The sequence below is a fragment of the Rattus rattus genome, chromosome 18 (assembly GCF_011064425.1).
Source record: "Rattus rattus isolate New Zealand chromosome 18, Rrattus_CSIRO_v1, whole genome shotgun sequence".
Classification (NCBI taxonomy): Eukaryota; Metazoa; Chordata; class Mammalia; order Rodentia; family Muridae; genus Rattus; species Rattus rattus.
Window position 1 is genome coordinate 39,587,335 of NC_046171.1, and position 22,245 is coordinate 39,609,579.

Consider the following 22,245-nt stretch of genomic DNA (forward strand, 5'->3'; position numbering starts at 1 on the left):
TGTGAGGAGAGAGAGGAGGAGGGTGTGTGTGAGGAGAGAGAGGAGGAGGGGGTGTGGGGGGAGAGAGAGGAGGAAGGGTGTGTGGGGGAGAGAGAGGAGGAAGGGTGTGTGGAGGGAGAGGGGAGGAGGGTGTGTGGGGAGAGAGAGGAGGAGGGTGTGTGAGGGAGGAGAGAGGGGAGGGGTGTGTGAGGGAGAGAGGAAGGAAGGTGGGGAGGGAGAGAGGAGGAAGGGTGTGTGGGGAGAGAGAGAGGAGGAAGGGTGGGGGAGGGAGAGAGAGGGAAGGTGTGTGGGAGGGAGAGGGAGGGGGTGTGGGGGAGGAGAGGGGAGGAGGTGTGTGTGAGGAGAGAGAGGAGGGGGGGTGTGAGGAGAGAGGGAGAGGGTGAGGAGAGGAGGGGGTGGGGTGGAGAGAGAGGAGGAGGGGTGTGGAGGGAGAGAGGAGGAAGGGTGTGTGTGAGGAGAGAGGAGAGGTGTGGGGGGAGGAGAGGGGAAGGGGGAGGGAGAGAGAGGAGGAGGGTGTGTGGGGGAGGAGGAGGAGGTGTGTGGGAGGAGAGAGGAGGAAGGGGTGTGGGAGGGAGAGAGGGAGGAAGGGTGTGTGGGGAGAGAGAGGGGGAGGGGTGTGGGGAGAGAGGAGGAGGGGGGAGGGAGGAGGGGGGGAGGGAGAGAGGGAGGAGGTGTGGGGGGGAGAGGGGAGGAAGGGTGTGTGGAGAGAGAGAGGAGGGGGTGTGTGTGAGGGAGAGAGAGAGGAGGGTGTGTGAGGAGGAGAGGGGGGAGGGGGAGGGAGGGGGTGTGTGAGGGAGAGAGAGGAGGAGGGTGTGTGTGAGGAGAGGGAGGGAGGTGTGTGTGGGGAGGAGAGGAGGAGGAGGGGGGGAGAGAGAGGAGGAGGGGTGTGGGGAGAGGAGAGGGAGAGGAGGGAGGGTGTGTGAGGAGAGAGAGGAGGAGGTGTGTGTGAGGGAGAGAGGGAGGAGGGTGTGGGGAGGAGAGAGGGAGAGGGTGTGTGGGAGGAGAGAGAGGAGGGGAGGGGTGGGGAGGAGAGAGGAAGGGAGGTGTGTGTGGGGAGGAGAGGGAGGAGGTGTGGGAGGAGGAGAGAGGGAGGAGGGGTGTGTGAGGAGAGAGAGAGGAGGGGTGTGGGGAGAGAGAGAGGGGGAGGGTGTGTGGAGGGAGAGAGGGTGGAGGGAAGGTGTGGTGTGAGAGAGAGGAGGAGGGTGTGGGAGGGAGAGAGGAGGAAGGGTGTGTGGAGGAGAGAGGAGGAAGGGTGGTGGGGAGAGAGAGGAGGGTGTGTGGAGGAGAGAGAGGGAGGAAGGTGTGTGGGGAGGAGAGAGAGGAGGGTGTGGAGGAGAGAGGAGGAAGGTGTGTGAGGGAGAGGGAGGAGGGTGGGAGGAGGAGGGAGGGGTGTGTGGGGAGAGAGAGGAGGAAGGTGTGTGTGAGGAGAGAGAGGAGGAAGGTGTGTGTGAGGAGAGAGGAGGAGGAGGTGTGTGTGAGGAGAGAGAGGAGGAGGGTGTGTGTGAGGAGAGAGAGGAGGAGGGTGTGTGTGAGGAGAGAGAGGAGGAGGGTGTGTGAGGAGAGAGAGGAGGAAGGTGTGTGTGAGGGTGTGTGGGAGAGAGAGGAGGAAGGTGTGTGTGAGGAGAGAGGGAGGAGGGTGTGTGTGAGGAGAGAGGAGGAGGGTGTGTGTGAGGAGAGAGAGGAGGAGGGTGTGTGTGAGGAGAGAGAGGAAGGAAGGTGTGTGTGAGGAGAGAGTTGTGCAGAGCTCTGGTTTTCAAGGAAGTTTTCACACTGGTTGGCAGTGTCTCCAGCATTGGCTCTGTTTGATTGACAGTTGAGATTGTGGCTCTCAGATCTCTTAAGGACCAGGATGGTACCTGAACAGCGGCATGGTGAAATCCAAGGCTCCCCAGAGGCTCCTTTAAGGCAGTCTCTTATTTGATGATTGACAATTGGTTATGCAATCGTTTTGTTCTTTGTTTTGTATTGGACTACAGTGGAAAATGACTCCCAGCTCCTTTCCTCCTCCTTTGTCTTGGATTAGATCAGAATCTAAACCTGATGGCCATCCTAGCCCTTTGTATCTCTGCTTGCTTCCTTTCACATGGGTTCTTCTTAATAAATGGCTTACGTGGCATTCCTTTCTCAGACAGCTTAAACTAGCAGGCCCAATAACTTGAGTCCCAACCTGGATCTACTAAATAAGAAACTCTGTTGACCGGGGACCAGCAATCTGTCTTTTTATAAGCCTTCTGTCAATTCTGATGCACACCCCAGTATGGGAGTCACTGCGGGCAACTCTTCTATGGACTTTGAGTTTTGTTCTGAGCTGTTGCATGATATTGGACAGCCAGGGTCTGACTTAAACTTACTAGGGTTGCCTTAGGCGCTCTGTAGGAGAGCAAAGATGTGGGAGGACATGGGCAGGGAAGCAGGAAGCTCAGTATGGCCATTTTATCAGCCTAGGTAATAAAGTGTGGTAGCTTGAACTGCAGTAGTAGCAAGGAAGTTGTGCAGAATCATTGGCTTCTGGGTGTCTTCTGAGGGTCAGACTTGCTGTAGAGTCAGTTGAGAGTTGTGAGATGTGTCAAGAACGACAACAGGATGTTGTGTGTGTTGCTCAGAATTTTGAGTCTGTATTGGTGGAGCACACTTGGAGCAAAGATCTGGAGCCCCTGCTGGGATGTTTCAGGTTTGTATGTGTGTGTACACTCACAGTACAGACCTTAAGTCTGTCCACTTTCTTACATCTTCATCCACACTTTCCTTTGGATAGTCTTTTTCAACTGAGTTATAATTAATTGGGTCAGTTTAAAGTCTTTCATCTTTACTTTCAGTTCCTGTCTATACCAGATGTTTCCCACCCGAGTTCTTTGTACAGGCACGACTACTGTCTAAGTAGGCTGTTGTCGTGATCATCATGACTGTATATTCAGTATATTAGCTCATTTTTGGTTACTTTAGCATTTAACACAACTTGAATAGTTTAGTTTTTGTTCTTTATTAGCTAACAGTTCCGTTGAAGAAATAACCACATTTGCTTGTTTATTAGTACACACCAGTACCTTTTCACAGTGTTGAATATGGTATTAGGCAAAAGAGAGACAAGAATAGGATACAGATGTAGCTGTGGTAAGAGCACAGATTCAGATGTTGAGACAGCATTTGCTAGGGATTGTGTCTCGTGGTTAGAGAGGCTGAGAAGCTACAGCCGTCAGTCTGTATGCTGAAACCCCTCTGATGCTGGTACCCAGTCCAAGAAAAGCCTCAGAGCCAGAAGGGTTGATGGTATCATTCTCAGCTCCAGGCTGAAGGCCTGAGACCTTGCACACATTTGATCAAGATCTAGAAGCAGAGTCCATACGCACGGGAACTGGAGAGCTTGTAGCTGTGGTCGGTAGGACAGGAGGGAATTGCATCCCAGTTCTAGGAAGAGGAGAAAAAATCCCCTTTCTCCATCTTGTTGTTCATGGTGAGATTTGGATAGTGCTCACCTGCATGTAGACGGACCTTTCTTATTCCCCAACTTAGCAAGATACAATTATTCAGACACTCATTTTTGACTAAAAAAATTAAAAGACAATGTATAGAATTTATAAGCTATATTTTAGAGCAATATGTATGAAACCAGAATCACAGATTACTAAATAATTTTGATCTCATAGTTAAATATTCAGTCTCTGAAATTAAGAGACTAACTAAGAAAAAAAGGCACTAAGGGTTGTTACAAAACCAAGAAAAGCAAAGGTAATATGGACCACATAAATAAATGTAGGCTGTCCTCCGCTGTCTAAGTAAAGATGACCTACTCCTAAGAGCTGCATTTATGTATATGAAAAATACCATCAGGGTAGGAGAAAGTTGAAATTTACCATAAGAAAATGAGATCCCAGTATATTAGTCAAGGCTTCTTAGGGAAACAGAATCGATAGAATGAATCTTTATACCTTTATAAAGGGCGTTTATTAAGAGTGGCTTACAGGCTGTGGCCCTCCTAGTCCAACAGTAGTTATTTCCAAACAAAGTCCACGAACCTGAACCCAATAATTGTTCAGTACATGGGGCAGAATGTCTCAGCTGATCTTTGGTGTACATTGAAATTCTGAAGAAGTAGGGTACAGGAATACCTCAGCAGCAGGGTAAATGAACTCGCCGGTGAGAAGGAGGGCGAGTAAGCAAAAAGCTTCTTCCTCCCATGTCCTTTCTATAGATTGGGGGTGGTCCTCCTACCTGAAACTCTCCAATCAAAATCCCTTACAGGCATGTCCAACGCTTGGATTTGTAGTTCATTCCAACTGTAGTCAAGCCGACAACGTAGCTATTCTTTTATTCTTTTCTTCATGGAAACAGTAGCAAATTATAGAAACAATGTTATAACACATACTGAGCTCTGGCCTCTACAGGCATGTGTGTGCACACATGCTATATGTATGTGTGTATCCTGCACATGTCTGTACATATGTGAGCATACATCACACACACACACACACACACAGTACAAAGTTATAAGTATTATTTATAAAATGATAGAAATGGGATGATGGGCGGGACGCCTGGGCTCTTGCAGAGGAACAGGGCTTGTTGCCTAGCACCCAGGATGTGTGGCTAACAGAGCTGTAACTTCAGTTTCAGGCCGTCCAATCTCACACTTTCTTCTGGCCTCAGTGGGCACCAGGCACATAAGTAGCACACTCAGGGTGACAGATGGAGAGAGACAGGCATAGCATAAGTCGTGAGGGAGGTTAGTTAAGCTGCGATCTGTGTCTGAGACTGGAAGGAAGCTGGCAAAAGCCGGGTCCGGAGCTTTCCGGGCTGAGATAGATAACAAGCAAGGGAGCACCTGAGAGGGTCAGAGAGGAGCGTCTAACGCGGTTCAGAAGGCCCGGGAGAGAACAGTGAGTGAGGAGGCAAGGAGGGATGTGTGCACATTTCAGATGTGGGGAACTAGCAAAATAGACATTTTAACAGAAATGCTTGGTAACAGTAATAGAGGTAGCTGTGACCCAGGGTGTGAGTAACTGTTCTTTAACATTATTATTGTGTGGGTGTCTGTGTGGGTGTAGGCACTTGTGTGCTGTAGTACATACATGGGATCAGAGTCAACTTCAGCGTCGACTTCACCTTCTTCCTTTCTTTCTTTTTTTTCCTGCTGTGTGTGTTAGGCCCACGAGCTTCTAGACATTCTCTTGTCTCTGCTTTCCTGTTACTTGTAGGAACCGTGGTTGTTGTCCAAGCATGAGGACTCAGGTTCCGATCTCCAACACCCACTTAAAAATCACCCACCGTGCATCTCTGTGTTATGCTTAAAACTTCATTCTTTGAATGGCGAAGGGGGGTGGGGTGGGAGTTGCTGGGACTGGCTGTCAGCCTGGCTCCAAAGTCAGTAAGTGTCTTAGTCAGTGTCCTATTGCTGTAAAGAGACACCAGTCCTCCTGAGACCTCTGCTGTTACTCCAGTGCTGTCATACTTTTCTTATTTCAACTTTTTACTTTGTCTTTGAGTTTAGAGCACTTTGACTATAATATTCCTCAGAAAGATGCATTTTAAATGAAATGTTTTAGAAGTGCTTTGAGCTTTCTGGACGTGAATATAAATCTAACATAGCCAGGTCTACTGTGAGCCCCCGACCCTCTGCCTTTAACCTCAACAGTCGCCTGGGCAGTGCCAGCATCCTCACTCACAGGTTTTGTTGGCTAGATGTTCTTAATGCCTTTTCCATTCCGTTCTGAACTCTGATGAAGTAAACGTTGACCTGCTTAATGGAATTCAGTAATCTGGGTAGGTTACTCCAAAAGACTGTCTTCAGGCCCAGAAATTCTTCTCTGTGCTTGGTTCTACTGCTGGAGTTCTCAGTCAGCTAGGTACTTATCCATTCATTATGTTATTGATCTTCAAGAGTTTTAATGAGTTCTTTTTTTTATGATCTTTCTTTAGTGAATTTCAGTTATGTCTTGAATTATCTTCCTAAGTTTAATTGTCTGGTTTTCCTTAATATTGTACTAAGTTTTTCAGGAAATTCATTCTCTCAAGTTTTTGCCAACTAATTCATATTTTTTCTCCATGCTCTCACTAGCAATTACTGTGCTTCCCTGGACGCACCATATGACAGTTTTAATTTCCATGCTTCTTTATGCTGGCGTTCATGCATCTGGTGCTTGATTAGTGCCCGTACCTATTTGTGGAGTGACTTTGGTAGTAAGAGACTTACTATTGTTTTGATTAATTGTACTGTGCTGATCTGTGTTCCTCATGAGGTAGGTGTGTGTGTGTGTGTGTGTGTGTGTGTGTGCGTGCGTGTGTGTGTGTGTGTGTGCGTGCGTGCGTGCGTGCAATGCGGCGTGCATGCGTATTCAGCGTGCCCTTGATTCAGCCTTTTCGTTATAATCAACGCCAGCAGTATTCGCGAAGTTTCCGTAGCTAGCGGGTTTGGGGTTCTAGGGTGGATCGATGGCTGGTTCCACCCGGGTGTGACACGCCTGGTCACAGGTCCGTGTCACTGTTTAAGGCCTGCACAGAGATGAGTGGTGCTGCCAGTGCCGAGAGCTACGTCAGTGCCTTCATTGGACTCCTGAAGGGTGAACTTCCTAGAAAAGTTTCTCCAGCTCTTTTCTAGAGTTAAGAATGGATGTGTGGGGTCAAGCATCTCAGAACAGGCTGTTCCATTACTTCTTGGCCACTTCAGCCCTTCTTGTGTGTCTGGAGGTGGTGCTTGGTGGGCTCATCGGTTGTCTTCCTATTGCCATGTAAGGTACTGTGACCAGGGTAACGTACAAAAGAAAGAGTTTGGGGGCTAGGCTTGGGGTGGGAATTTGAAACTCAAAAAAGCCACCCCAAGTGATACAGTCCCTCCAAACAGTTCCCCCACATCAGGACCAGTTACTCAAATGTAGGAGCCTATGGGGGCCATTCTGACTCAAACCACCACAGTAAACAAGAGTAGCGTCTTTACAGAGTTATGGCGATTAAATGTAAGGTAGAAATGGTTTGCTGTCCCTTTTGGTCCCAAGTTTTGTCAAAGGGAAAAATTTAAAGTCTGACTGCTTTGGTGTTTCTTTATGTATAAATCTCTAATAGGTTTAGTAGAAAGCTCTTGGGGTACATTTAAATGTGTTTTGGATAATATTAATGTAAGAAGACTGAATTAGGCCAGCAGAGCCTAATTAGGACAAAAAGTTGCGTTATTTCATCTTTGAATTACAGAAATGTTTTAAAACATGTTTTTCTTATATTTCAGGCCTTTTTATGGTTATCATGAGAAGGAAAGACACTTTATGAAGATCTATCTTTACAATCCTGCAATGGTGAAAAGGTACAAAGATAAACGAACCCAAAATCTGAATAAACATGACGTAAACATTTATTAATAAAAGAAGACGATAGAAGGGGCTTTGCTATTTATAACGGCATTACAGAAAAGCGTGTCTGATGTCTGTGTGTGAGTAGAAAGGCTGGATGAAGGGTATTTCAAAGGCAGGTCAGCTGAGTTCTTGCAAGGAGGGATGATAACTGTGTGGTGTAGTATTAGTAGCTCATAGTCCATATGTTCAAGCGTAAGAACAAGACAACTGTAATTTCAAAAGGGGGGTCTGTGGAAGCACAACCGCAGTGAGGGCGCTTCTGTTGACTCCTCACTGGCCGCCTCGAGGCTTGATTTTCTTTGCTTTCGTTTTGCCCTTGATCAGTCCTCTACATCTAGTTTCTTTTCCCAGTTATTCCAGAACCCATGTTATTGAAAGCAGGAATGAAACAAACACATATTTCATTGTAAATTCACAAGAGTTAAGTGTACACAATAGCAAGTAAAGTATAATAGTGGCCCTTTAGATGAGTGCTTGATTCTGTCTTATTCAGGAGCTTCTCGGCCAGTTAGTATACAGTGCTGAAAGGTAACCTTTTGGGGCCAGTTAGTATACAGTGCTGAAAGGTAGCCATTTGGTAAGATATGAGCTGAATGTTTCTCCGTGGTGAGTTAAGGAACTGTAAGAGATACAGCAACCAAGGACCAGAGGTTTACTCGGAATTAAACCAGTTGGGTACTTTATCAAATTTTGTGTGTGTGCGTATACATGAATACAGGGACACACACGCACAAGTACACGCACACACAGGGGGAGAGAGATGGTGGGAAGATTAAGAGAGTACCTACCTGTGGTTTCCCATGTTCGATTCTGATGTGTGTAGCAGACTGATTTGCTGTCCCTTGTCAGTAATACCTTTATCTGGGTCAGTTGGCCCCATCTCCCTCCTCATGCCACTTAAATGTTAATACTGATAATTTTACTTGGAACACTCACATACACACATTTATACATATAACCATGCCCATCTCTCACATATCCACTCTTGAAAGACGTCTCTCTCCATATCAAATGTCTTAACCTCCTATCATTCTTTACTTCTTACGGTTTCTACCCAGACTAGTCCACTAACCCATTTTTGTCCACTGACTTGCTAGGTTCGAGTTATGTCTTACTCTTTGAGCTGTGGCACTACGTAGGAGACCTTCAATTACTCGTGTGTTGGTCTCTGAGACTAGGCCTCCTCTGGTCAGTCTCATGCTTAGGTGATCCTTCGTGTTGGTGCTGCTGTGTATTGTTGCTGTTCCTTCACTACTGGCGACTTTCTCAGGGACTGCCTTTCTGCCTTCATCTTCTCCTTCCTGTTTACATTATTCATTTTATGCATGTATGCATGTGACCTTTAGGTTAGTGTGAGTAGTCTCAGTTTTTCCCTTGACTTCCCAATGAATACAGGAAACCATTCACAGGGTGAATACACTAGCAGCGTGCTCAAGAACGAGGACTCACAGAGACGATTTGATGTAAACTTTAGCCCTTTCATTTTTGCGTGTATGAGTTTTAAAAAAAATACATTGCGGGCTGTGTATGTGAGTTCGGGCACCTGCAGAGGCCAGTCATTTGGTCCTGTGAAGCTGGAGTTCCAAGTGGTTGCCAGCCGCCCAGCATGGGTGCTAGGAACCAAGCCTGGGTCCTTTGCAAGACTAATAGGCCCTCTTAAGTACTGAGCCATTCTCTCTCTCTCAATAACATTTAGAATCTCTTGATGATTCATCACTTTCTTTGTAAGATATTAGCATGAGCTTGTAGTAAGTGTGTCTGAGGTTATGCATTTATAACACATAGCCCACTCAGTACATAGAGCTCAAAATTATATTAGCTATGTCTGCGGTATTAAAACATTATTATGATTTTTCCTGTTCAATTTCAGTATGTAAACCTCTGCCAGAATGTCCCACTATGCTGAAACTCACTATGCTTAAAGCTGTTTGCTTACAGTTTTTCTGAAAACAAAATGACAAAACCAAAGCTACTTTTCTTTCATTCATTCCATTTTCAATAAACACATCACCACTAGTCGGCTTAAACAAGAAATCCTACCTACCTTACCGTCCGTCTCCTGCCAGTTCTTCAGGTGTGACCATGTCACCTTACAGTTTTCCTGAATCTTTGGCAGATTTTTGTTTTACAGCCATCAGTCTAGGCTCTCCACCATCGCCTCCTGATAATGACAGTTTTGTTGACCTGCTATTTACTCCTCCAGCAAACTACTACTGCTTCATGGTTATGAGGCTGTCTATAACCCAACTCAATTTTAAGTAGGCCGTCCGTAATCTGACTTTTGGCGCTTCTCTTTCAGTTTTTGATGCTAGGCTGCATGCGGTATCTGTGACTTCACTTCCTGAATAGACTGCTCTCTCCTGACCTTCACCGTACCCTACTATGTTAACGTGAAACACTCTTCCCTCTCTTCAGAGAGTTGAACTTGGAGTTTGTTTAACCTCCCTGCTACTTACTCCTCTAGCAAATTCCACCACTTGAGCTGTCTATAGCCCGCCTCACGTTTTAAGTAGGCTGTCCGTAACCCGACTTCTGCGGCAGACTGCTCTTCATGAAGGTGTGCAGGGACTCCCTCTGCACCTCAGTTCCTGGCATAGGACTTTTGTGGTGTGCGTTGTTGCTGTTGCTTCTGTTCCCTATTGTGAAGGACAAACATTTTGATGTTAACACTGTCTTGAGAGTGAAATTACGATTGGTATTTCTTTGGGGAATTTTTGGCGCTGTTTATGAAGTTATCTCTATTTTTTTTAAAATAGTGGAAAGCAGAAAAAGGCTTATTCAATGTAGCTACGTTGGGATGAAGGACAAACACATCTATCTAGGCAGCCCTCTCCCCTTACACGCATACCAGTTTATTGTCACTGTCCTGGAGTAAGAGTGAACTTTAGAAAGCAAATATTACACATTTAAACAGTTTCGCTCAAGGTTTGATGCCACCCACCATTGTCCTCATTAACTAGGCCTGAGTCTCATCCTTGAAATTGGTCTGACAAGTTGTTAGAACGGTGTGAATTCTTTTCTAGAGACAAGTTCCCCATGCAGTTGGTGCTGTTTTCTTCTCCCAGCATGAAATTTCTAGGGGACCCCCTCCTCATTTTGGGAGTTCTTTGTTTTAGTAGTTTGAGACTCTCAAGTGTCCCTTTAAAGATCTTCGTTTGCCCAGAGCAGTTACAATTCCTCGTTTTCTGTTTAACGCCTATGTCTGAGACCCAGTGCAAGTGGGAACCAAGGTGAGAGCATGTTTAATTAATGACAGGTATAGCCTGTATAAGAACCATTCGGGGGGTGCTGAAGAGATGGCTGGGCAGTTAGAGCCTGTGCTGCTCTGGCAGAGGACCCAGGTTTGGTTCCCAGCACCCACGTGGCCATCAGTGACTCCAGCTTCAGGATCTCCTCTGACCCCACGCAGTCCACTCAGTAAACAGAATGCACGCAAGGCAACGCATAGATAGATAAAGGACGTAAAGTTTTCAAGTACAGATTTGAGAAAAGAGCCTGCTGTCTGTTAGTTACCTTTGCAGGGCTGGCTGCACCTTGGTGATTAGAGACAGAGTCCTGTGGGAAGCCTAGGCTGGCACAGGCGTCTTCCCCCTTACGCCAAGTGCGAATTTCTCTAAGTTTTTTTTTAATATGGTTTTAAATTTTTCTCCATTTAATCCATGAATTATTTTTTCATTGAGAAAAATGTATTGTCTTTTAAAACTGTGGTTTAAACTTTTAACTTGAAATAAAATGCATATTTCTAGAAAAAGTGAAATGAAAAATTTGAGTATTAGTTGGGTTTTTTGTCCTCTATATTTTTGTAATCATTGCTTCATTTGATATTTTAAGAAACATAATCCTATATTTCTTTTTCTAATTTAGGATCTGTGAACTTTTGCAAAGTGGAGCCATAATGAATAAATTTTACCAGCCTCACGAAGCGCATATTCCCTACCTCCTACAGCTCTTCATTGACTACAATCTTTATGGAATGAATTTAATAAACCTGGCTGCTGTCAAGTTCCGAAAAGCAAGAAGGAAAGGTATGGTTCATTTTCCAGTGCAGATTAAGGGTGCCATGGAACCAGTGCCTTACAAAGTAGTATGCACTGAGAAGCGGGTGCCGAGCGGATAGGGAACAGAGGAATGCTGGGAGTGGGCTTGAGAGTGTCAGGAAACACCGAGCAGAGGACATTTCCAGAGCTTTAGAGATGGCTCAGTGGTTCAGAGCAGGGGCTGCCTTCCCAGAGGACCCAGCGTTGATGCCCAGCACCCACGAAGTGCCTCACAGTTATTTTTAATTCCCGTCCCAAGGAGTCCAGTGTCACCCTAAAGCACCAAGCACACAAATGCTAAACGAGCGTACTTACAGGCAAAAATCCCCATAGACATAAATTTACTAGTTTATGAAGATACTTATGTGCTATGTAAATCACCCACTTCTGAGGAGACAACTGAAGATTTTTCATTTTGGAACTATGTAGGCATTGTCCTAGATTTCAAATTTTTAGTCACTTTGAAAAGGAAACTTTTATACTTTGATTCTGAAATCTTCAAACTTCCCAGCCCTGTAACTCCTAAGCAGGCATAAGTGTATAAGTTTTTAAGTCCATAGCAATTAATGCCTTGAACCCAGTATATTACTCCCCTTCAAAGGCCAAAATTATTTATTTATTTACTTATAAACTATAACACGAGCTAATAACCTCAAGTTTTAATAACATTATTCTTTCCTCATCTTCTCAGTGATTGGCATAATATAAAATCTCTCATAAGAAACCAGACTGTGTGAATGAGTAGTTCTCCTTAAATCCTAAGAATCGTTAAGAAAAATGTCATATAAGGAAGGATGAGATAGGCTCCTGTTAGCCTCTTTGTGAAAGGGTAGCACTTTGGAGGCCAGAAGTAGGTTCACACTTAAAGCAATCACATATAGTCAGTTTAACTTTGACAGTGGTACTGTGATAATTCAGTTGAGAAAGAATAGTCATTTCAAAAACTATTTCTGGATTTATTGGATGTCCATATATTATGACTGGGACATATAGTTTATTGGTTTATACTGTGTGTGTGTTCGCACATGCACACCTGCGCTGTCTGCATCCAGAGGTCCATGTATCCTAGACCAACGTTCTACCCCAAGCTACATCCCTCTTTTTCTTTCCATTTGACATAGGGTCTCACTGCGTTGTTCAGGCCAGTCTTGACCTCAGTCTGTACCCCATGTAGGCATTGGACTTACTATTCCTGCCCTCCTGCTTCAGTTGCCTCAATTGGGATCACAGGCCTGCACCACCATTCCAAATGAATTATACATTCTAAGTCATTAAAATGCATTACATATATATGTAAAGTATATATAGAGATATATAAAATAAATATATATGTATATAAAACATAAATTATCAAGTATCTTAGATGAAAAATCTGCCCAGCCTTGAATTTGAAAGGGAAGTTTTAGATATATATGTGAGGGGAAGAGTTGGTAAGTTGGATTTTCTTAAAGTTTAAAACTTTTCCTCAGTGAAAACACATTTTAAAGAGTGAAAAGTTAAGGGTGAAGAGACGTCTCAGCAGTTAGGAGCACCAGCTTCTCTCACAGAGCACTCCAGGTCAAGCACTCACATGTGTTTGCAAGTCTGTCAGTCCAGTTCTAGGGATCCAATTCCTCCTTTTGTCCTCGGTGGGCACCAGCCACACATGGAGCACATACGTACAGGCAGACAGACACTCACACAGGTAAGATAGCAGCATTTCCCAGTGTATCAGTTCTTTGAGAATTTTGTACCATGTATTTAAATCATATTTGCTCCCTCCCTCTATGCTTCCAGATCCTGTCTCCTCTCCACCCAGCTCTCTTATTTTTTTCATCTCATCAAGTACAGTTTGTGCTGTCTATGTCCTCGAAGATGTATGGCCTTCACTGGAGTGGTTAATGTGTGAGGGACCACACTCTTATAGAAAACTGACTTTCCTCTCTCTAGTAGCTATTGGTTGCCAATATTTCCATAGCTTCTAGTGGCTGTCCAACTCCGCTCTCCATGCTAGAATTTTGCCTGGCTAAAGCTTCATTGGTTGTGTGCACGGTGTGTTACCTGCTGTAAATTTGTATGTGCAGATGCCCTGCTGTGGCCAGAAAACAGATTCCCTTAGTTCTCCACTGCTGCTTCTGACTCTTAGATATACTCGTCCGTCCTTTCTGCAGGGATCCCTGAGCCTTAGGAAGAGGGGTGTGATGTAGATGGCCTATTTAGGTCTGTGCATTCTGCAGCATGCGTGTGTGTGTGTGTGTGTGTGTGTGTGTGTGTGTGTGTGTGCGTGCGGTGTGTATTGACCAGTTGTAGGTCTCTCTGCTGATCGCCATCCAGTGCAAAATGAAGCTTGTCTTATGAGAGTTGACAGTTGTACTACTAATCTGAGGGTATACTTATTTATAAACTATTAGAATTCTATCTAATACCATTCCCATTTTGCAAAGTAATAGTAGATTCTCCGTTAGAGCCTGTGGCCTGTCTAGCTGCCAGTTCATGTCCCCAATGTCAGTGCCAGACTGTGGATTTGTTCTTAAATACAAGCAGACTGTACATGTTTACTCCTAGGGCCTTTGTGCCGCTGTTGTACCAGTGAGCTGGTCATTTTTACAGCTTACAGAATTCATAGCTGAGTAACATTGATGGTTACTTTTCTCCTCTTGTAGCACTGGCTACTACCTAGCCAGGAGGGATAAGGCTTCTGGGTGGGTAGCAGCTTGATTTCCTTGTGTTCTATGAGTCAGTCATGTGATGCGTTTACAGTAGGTTCTTACCTTCAAGTCTAGAGAGTGATCAGGAGCATTGGCAGTCCCCTATAATTCACATGTATCATACAAGCACCGCTGATTGTCTTTAAGGGGCTCTTAAACTCCTAGTTCACAAGCCATGCCTCTATCTTCTTGCACTGCTGTCAACATTACTCTCCCAGTTTGGTGACTGTTGGATGTTATCTCACTTGGTGCCAACTCCAAAAGATCTGGCCATTCCTGGCCCTGGTCTTTTTATTTGTTATTCTCTGGTATTTAGTAGGGACACTGTTGCCCTGTTACGGGGTGACTAATTGTTTAGTAGGGACACTGTTGCCCGTTATGGGGTGACTGTAATTGTTTAGCAGGGACACTGTTGCCTGTTATGGGGTTATTGTAATTGTTTAGTAGGGACACTGTTGCCTGTTATGACTGTAATTGTTTAGCAGGGACACTGTTGCCTGTTATGGGGTGACTGTAATTGTTTAGCAGGGACACTGTTGCCCGTTACGGGGTGACTGTAATTGTTTAGCAGGGACACTGTTGCCCCGTTACGGGGTGACTGTAATTGTTTAGCAGGGACACTGTTGCCCCGTTACGGGGTGACTGTAATTGTTTAGCAGGGACACTGTTGCCCATTACGGGGTGACGGTAATTGTTTAGTAGGGACACTGTTGCTCCATTATGGGGTGATTGTAGTTGCGTATGTATATATTTAATGAAGCTTTTCATGTGACTTCTTGAAATGTTTTAGTGTGCGCCATTCCTCCCTATGGTGCTTTGAATAAAAATGATGCCCTTGGGCTAATACATGTGACTATTCTGTCACCAGGGAGTGAAACTATTAGATGGAGATTTAGAAGGATTAGGAGGTGTGGCCATGTTGGAGGAAGTCTTCAATGGGAGTGAACTTTGAGGTTTCAAAAGCCCATGCCAGGCTTAGTCTCTCTCTGCCTACAGATCAGGATGTAGGCTCCCAGCTACTTCTCCAGCACCCTGTCTGCTTGCATGCCACCAGTGCGCCCTCGCTCGCGCTCGCGCTCTCTCTCTCTCTCTCTCTCTCTCTCTCTCTCTCTCTCTCTCTCTCTCTCTCTCGGGTAGTAATGATGGACTAAACTATAGCCAACCCTTCTTGCTCATGGTCTGTCTTCACAGCAGTAGAAGAGTGACCAAGACATCCCCCATAGTCCTCCTGTACCTTAGCATCGCATTCCCATTCCCATTCAGTCCTCTCTGCTCTGTTTAACGCAGTACACCACTGCATTGGACAGCCCACCCCACTGTGGTCCCTGACTAATTCTCTGACCTCTATAGGTATTCTGAATGGAGCTGACACCGGAAAAAGGTAACCCCAAAATGAGAGGAAACATTTGTCTTTCCAGGTCTGGGTTATCTGAGAATGATTGTTCCTAGATCCATTCATTTACAGCCATAGCACCAGTGTCTTGGGTTCTGGAACCTTGGCTTGAGGCAGTGAGGGGTTGAAGAAAGGACAGACATAGTTGCAAAGAAGATGGGATCTGGCAGCATTGTGTGCTTCTATCACCATAGGAACCTCAGCACATTTATTCTGTTCAGCCCTGGGGAGGGCTCAGGCAGTTGAGTAGGAAGCCCCTGTAGGCAAGGCTGTGGCATCCTCCAGAAGGAGGCTGCAGATGCTAGTCTTCACCCACTGGTCAGTACTTCATACTCTGACTCCTGGGAAAGCGTTGCTGTCCGTCCTGAGTCTGGCCCTTGTGGATAATGGCTTTGCCAGTGTTCATAGGGCGCTTGGTCTTGGGGTTCTCAGCAGCCCCTGCATATGTGGAAGTTCACATTCACTCAGACCACTCACTCACCCGGGCCTCCTCTGCTCTGCACACTTCACCTGCTGTTTTCATATGTTCATTTCTTAGTAGCTGATAAATGGTCTACATTTTCCTTAGTTGATGGACATCTAGGCTGTATCCACTTTCTAACTATTGTTAATAGAGTAGCAGTGAACACAGATAGTTCTATAGTAGGCTATATGGAGTCTTTTGGATATATGCCCCATAGTACTATAGTTATGGACCATGTGGTGGGAGTATTTCTAGCTTTCTGAAGAAATTCCACACTAATTTTCTTTTTTTTTTTATTGGATTTTTTTTTATTTATATTTCAAATGTTATCCCCTTTCCAGTTTCCAGTCTATAAACTCCCTATCCCATCCTCCTCCCCTTTCTTCTATGAGGGTACTCCCCCCTTCCAACCATTCACCCCTTCCCACCTCCCACCCTGACATTCCCCTACATTGGGGGTGTCCAGCCTTGGCAGGACCAAGGGCTTCTGTTCCCATTGGTGCCCAACAAGGCATCCTCTGACATATGCAGCTGGAGCCATGGGTCAGTCTTTGGGTAGTGGTTTAGTCCCTGGGAGCTCTGGTTGGTTGGTATTGTTGTTCTTATGGGGTTGCAAGCCCTTCTACTCCTTCAGTCCTTTCTCTAACTCCTCCAATGGGGACCCTGTTCTCAGTTCAATGGTTGGCTGTGAGCATCTGCCTCTGTATTTGTCCTGCTCTGGCTATGCCTCTCAGGAGACAGCTCTATCAGGCCCCTGTCAGCATGCACTTCTTGGCTCCATCAATGTTGTCTAGTTTTGGTGGCTGCATATATATGGGCTATACACCCAGGCACAGCAGGCTCTGAATGGCCATTCCTTCAGTCTCTGCTCCAACTTTGTTTCCATATGTCCTCCTATGAATATTTTTCTCCCTTTTAAGAAGGAGTGAAGCATCCGCACTTTGGTCATCCTTCTTCTTGAGCTTCATGTGGTCTGTGGATTGTATCTTGGGTAATTTGAGCTTTTGGGCTAATAGCCACATATCAGTGAGTGCATACCGCGTCATACTAATTTTCATAGTAGCTATGAGACTTTGCATTCATACCAGCAATGAATAAGTGTTTCTCTTCCCCACAAACCTGTCAGTATTTGTTGTCATTTGTTGTTGGGGCAGCATCTCTCTACATGCCTGTGGCTGCCCTGGAACTCACTGCCCTTTAATTAACAGTGCTGGCACTAAGGTGTACGCCACCTCACCCTGTCATTTGTTTTGGATTTTTGGGTTTATTTTGGTTTTTGTTTTTATCTTAGCCGTTCTGATTGCAATAAGATGAAATCTCAGAGTAGTTTCAATTCGCATTTCTCTTATGGCTTAGGATGCTGACTATTCTTTAAAAATATTTCTTAGTTGTGTTTTTTTCCTTCAAGAGCACTGTTTACTTCCTTTCCCCATTTTTAAATTTGGTTGTTTTCTTTTTTTTTTAAAGATTTATTTATTATATATGTAAGTACATGTAGCTGTCTTCAGACACACCAGAAGAAGGCATCAGATCTCATTACAGATGCTTGTGAGACACCATGTGGTTGCTGGGATTTGAACTCAGGACCTCTGGAAGAGCAATCAAGTGCTCTTAACCACTGAGCCATCTCTCCAGCCCAGGTTGTTTTCTTAATGTTTAGTTTCTTAATCCTTTGTGTATTTCAGAACTAGCCCTCTAACATGTGAGCTGGAAAATCTTTTTCGGTTCTAGAGGCTACCTCTTTCCTGAAGTGGTGCTGTGTTTCTTGAAGTGTGCTTTTTAGTTTCATGAGATCCCGTGTATTAGTTATTTGCCTCCATGCACGCCCTGTTGGGTCACGCTCAGAGACTTTCCCTGTGCCACTGAGTTCACGTGTATTCCTACTTTTCTGTAGGGAAGATTGAGAATATCAGGTCTTATTTTGAAGTCATGGGTCCACTTGGATGCAGGATGAGATATAAGAATCTAGTTCATTCTGGTACATATAGCTATCTGCATCGATCAGCACCATTTTGAAGATGATTGCTCTAATGTGCTGTTGGCCTCTTTGTCAAAATAGCATTGCTGTAGGAGTGTGAGTTTATGTGGTCTGTAGTTCTCTTGCACTTGTCAGTGCCTGTTTTTATACCAATACCATGCTGGGTTTATTACTATAGAGTCCCAGTTTGCTTTCTATTATTGTGATAAAGACCATGACCAAAGCAACCTGAGGTGAAGAAGAAAGGGTTTGCCTTACACATCTTGAGTCAGTCCATTGAGAGAGGGTGAAACAGGAACCAGAGGCAGTAGCTCAGGCGGAGGGCATGGAGGGATGCTGTTTACTGGCTTACTCCGCTTTAACTCAGGCGGAGGGCATGGACGGATGCTGCTTACTGGCTTACTCTGCTTTAACTCAGGCGGAGGGCATGGACGGATGCTGCTTACTGGCTTACTCCGCTTTAACTCAGGCGGAGGGCATGGACGGATGCTGCTTACTGGCTTACTCTGCTTTACTTGCCCATTTTGCTTTCTCATGCACCGGAGGACCACCTCCCCAGGGGTGGCACCACCCTCAGTGGTCTGGACACACCCACAACATTCAAAAGATGTCCTAGAGGCTTGCCCACAGGTCACCATGATGGGGCATCTTCTCAATTGAGGCTCACCCTTCCGAGATTACTCTGGGTTGTGTCAAGTTGACAACAAAAGTAACACAACTGGTCTAACTGTGCGGTATAACTTGATCTAGAATGGGGATACCGTCCAGCCATTCTTTGGTTGCCCAGGATTGTTTGGATTGTCCTGGGTCCTTTGTTTCCATGAGATTTAAGATTTTTTCTTTTCAGTTTCTGTGAAGAAACTTCTGTGAAAATGTGATGAGGATTGCATTGACTCCCTACTTTGCTTTTGATAGGATGTGAGTGATAGGATGTGAAGTTCGCCATTATTCCTGCCGAGCCATGGGCATGGATGACCTTTCCATCTTCTGAGAGTCTTTTCAGTTTCCTTGTCATTGTCTTAACATTGTCAGTCTACATGGTTTTTACCTTTGTAGGTTAGATTTATTGCAAGATGCGTTTTTAAAGGTTTATTTTAACTTTTGTTTTATGGACATACATGTTTAGCCTGCATTTACATGTGTTTGCCATGTTTGTACCTGGTGCCTGCAGAGGCAAGAAGAGAAAATTAAATCCTGTGGTACTGGAATTAAAAGTGTTTGTGCGCTGCAGTGTGGGTGTTAGGAGCTGAGCTCAAGGTCACTGCAAGGATGGAAAGTGCTCTAACCACGGAGCTATCTCTCAAGCCCAAGACACACAAACACACACACACACACACACACACACACACACACACACACACACACATGCACAATACACTCGTGCACACACATGCACACACACATTAGTGCTTTGTTTATTTATTCACTCACTTTAATCCTGATCACAGCCCCCCCCCCCCCCCCTGTCTCCTCCCAGTCCCCTCCTCACAGGGCTCCTCCCCACCTCCTCTTTACCTCTGAAAAGGGGAAGGTCCCCCTGGGTCCTAACCCATCCTGGCATCTTAGTTCTTTACTTTTTTAATGAGGTGTTGATAATATTTACCTGAACATTTAGGTATACTTATTATGCTATGAAATTTTATAAGTACTTCTTACTCAAATCAATTTATTACAAATACTTTTTTTCTACTCAAACTTAAATTTAGAATTATTGCTCTCGATTCTGCATATGTAATCCTGTGTATCAGTGAATCTTTAAAATATATTTGGGTATTCTTAAATGATTTGTAAATTATTTTCCAAAGAGGATAATTTTGTACAAATTATAAATATAATTTGCCAGATGTCATGGCTCGAGTGCATTTAACCTTAGCACTCAGGATGCAGAGTCTGCCTGGTCTATGAGTTTGAGACTGCCTTAGTCTAGATATCGAGTTCTAGGTCACCCAAGGCTCTGTAATGAGACCAGTAAATAAATGGTAGATGGATTGTTTAGGCAAAAAGTTTAAGGTATAATTTATTTTGGGTTGATTAGACAAAAAGTTTAAAAGTACAATTTATTTAAATTTTCCTTTCTTTCTCTAGGTGATGCCTCGCATGCAACTGGATTATTCAAGCCTCAGTTGTCAGGAAATTCTCCTGCTGGCACTTTATTTAGGTGGGAAGAGGATGAAATACCAAGGTTAGCCGATGTTGTCAAAGAAATGAAAGTTTTGTGTCTGTACATTTGTAGTCAGTCACCAGTGGTCATCATAATTGAAACTTAGCCTTTTACTACAGTTGGTCTTCTAAAAGTTTATATTTAAACTGTATTAATAACATAACATGGAATCATGGGTTTAAAGAACAGACCATGGCAGTGAGGGCATGAGACGCAGGAGGGAAAGACACTTGCTGCCAAATCCGAGGACCCGAATTTGATGCCTGGCATCCACATGGTAGGAGAGAACAAATTCCTGAAAACACACCTGCACATGGTCACACAAGTGCACAATCTAAAATTAACCGTGACTTTAAAAATAAATAAAAGATGATGGGAAGACCTAGTTGTGACCTAATTAACACAAAGGACCTGAAGGAGGTTGTTACACTTCTTGCCATTATTAATTGTCATCTGCAAGTTACCAAGTTACAAACTCAGTTATTATAAAGTAGCAGTTTTGAATTAAAGTAGCACATACTCTTAATAAAAACAACTCTTTAGGTTTCTAAATATTAAGGAGTTATGGAAATAAATACAGGAAATAAATACAACTGGTTCCTTGTAGCTATTTTTTTGATTATGCTTTTTGTTAAAGTTGTCCTATATTCCAAATGCTTAGGTTTTCCTGCCACAAGGCAGACACACGATCACCACCTTTCCAATTATCAGTCAGTGCCCTCATCTGTGTAGCATTCACTTTGTTATCCAGATAAGGTAGATAAGGTCGATTGTCCGCATAGCATTGCCTTCCTGAGCCTCCTGTTGTGGTTACTGCGGCATTGGCAGCATGGTCATTGTTTTCCTCTTCTTAACGTCATGTATGTTATCCAGTTTTTAAAAGGTTTAAGTTACATTTGTTTGTTGTATACATGCACACATGCACAAAAATTAGAGTTCAATTTGGGGGAGTCAGTTTTCTCTTCCACCCTATAGATCCTGAGAATAGAACTCAGGCCATTTGGTTTGATGCCAAATGTTTTTACCCTGTGAGCCATCTTGCTGGCCCTATTTTTTACATTTATATTTGTTTTATATTTATGTAATTGTTTATTTGGTGAGTGTGTGTGTGCATATGTGTTATGGTGCAGTGTTGGGATCATAAGACAAATGTTGGGTTGCATCTTTCCTTCTATCTTGTGAGATCTGGAGATCAACTTTAGGTTATTAGTAGGTCTGCCTGCAAGCACCCTGCTTAATCACTTTCCATCTCATCTCTTAGAAGTCATTTATGGAACCGGGAACTTGCCAGTTAGCCTGCATAGCCCCAGAGAAGTGCTTTCTTATTCCTCAGGGCTAGAATCACAGACTCAGGGTACGCCCAGATCTTTACATGGATACTGGAGATCTAAACACAGATTCTCGTGTGTGTGGCAAGCATTTTTTTTACTGGGGTATCTCTCAGCCCACCGACCCAATGGTTTTTTTTCCTTTTAAGCAGATTTGTGTATTTATGTGTGTGAAGAAGTGGGGTGGGGACATAGTATTTATTGACTTTGCTTTTAATATATATTAAGAAAATGTATTGCCAGACAGTGGTGGTGCACGCTTCTAATCTCAGCACTTAGGATGCAGAGGTAAAGATGTCCAGGTTCAAGGTCAGCCTGATCTACCTAGTGAGTTTGAGGACAGCCAGGGCTACCAAAACAATATAAAATGAAACAACTTACTGGTTAAACTTAAAATGATCATGAAAATACTTGTTTGAGTGTATACACCTTTTATAATCTCAACACTTAGTAAATTGAAGCACAGAGATCAGAAATTTGAGGAGGCTAAACCTGGCTATTTATTTAGTAGAACACTGCCAGATAAACCAGTCCAAAGGATCAGCTTTCCTCAGAGCTCATCCAATTGCCCTAATTTACTTTCAGTTGCTTTGATCAAAAGCAGCTTGGGAAGGAAAGGATTTATTTCATCTTATAGCTCAGTGCATCGAGAAGGAAAGTCAGGGCAGGAACTCAAGGCAGACTGTAAGAACTGAAGCAGAACCACAGGGGAGGGATGCTGCCTACTGCTTTGCTCACTGGTTTCCTTAGCTTGCTTTTCATCCAACCCAGGACCACCTGCCTAGAAGAGCCTGTACCCACAGTAGATTAGGCCAGAAACTTGGCCACCAGTTTGAGATGTAGTCTTGGTTGCTTCTGGAT

The 22,245-nt window shown here is 44.3% G+C and overlaps 1 protein-coding gene across 1 annotated transcript in view; it reads left to right on the forward strand.

The window, feature by feature from the left end:
- Positions 1–22,245, forward strand: part of Rev3l (REV3 like, DNA directed polymerase zeta catalytic subunit) — a 155,547-nt gene that overhangs the window by 51,693 nt on the left and 81,609 nt on the right. The window contains exons 3-5 of the mRNA XM_032888520.1: positions 7,214–7,288; positions 11,202–11,362; positions 19,981–20,077. Of these exons, the coding sequence (XP_032744411.1) occupies positions 7,214–7,288; positions 11,202–11,362; positions 19,981–20,077 (333 nt within the window). The remainder of the gene's footprint in view (positions 1–7,213; positions 7,289–11,201; positions 11,363–19,980; positions 20,078–22,245) is intronic.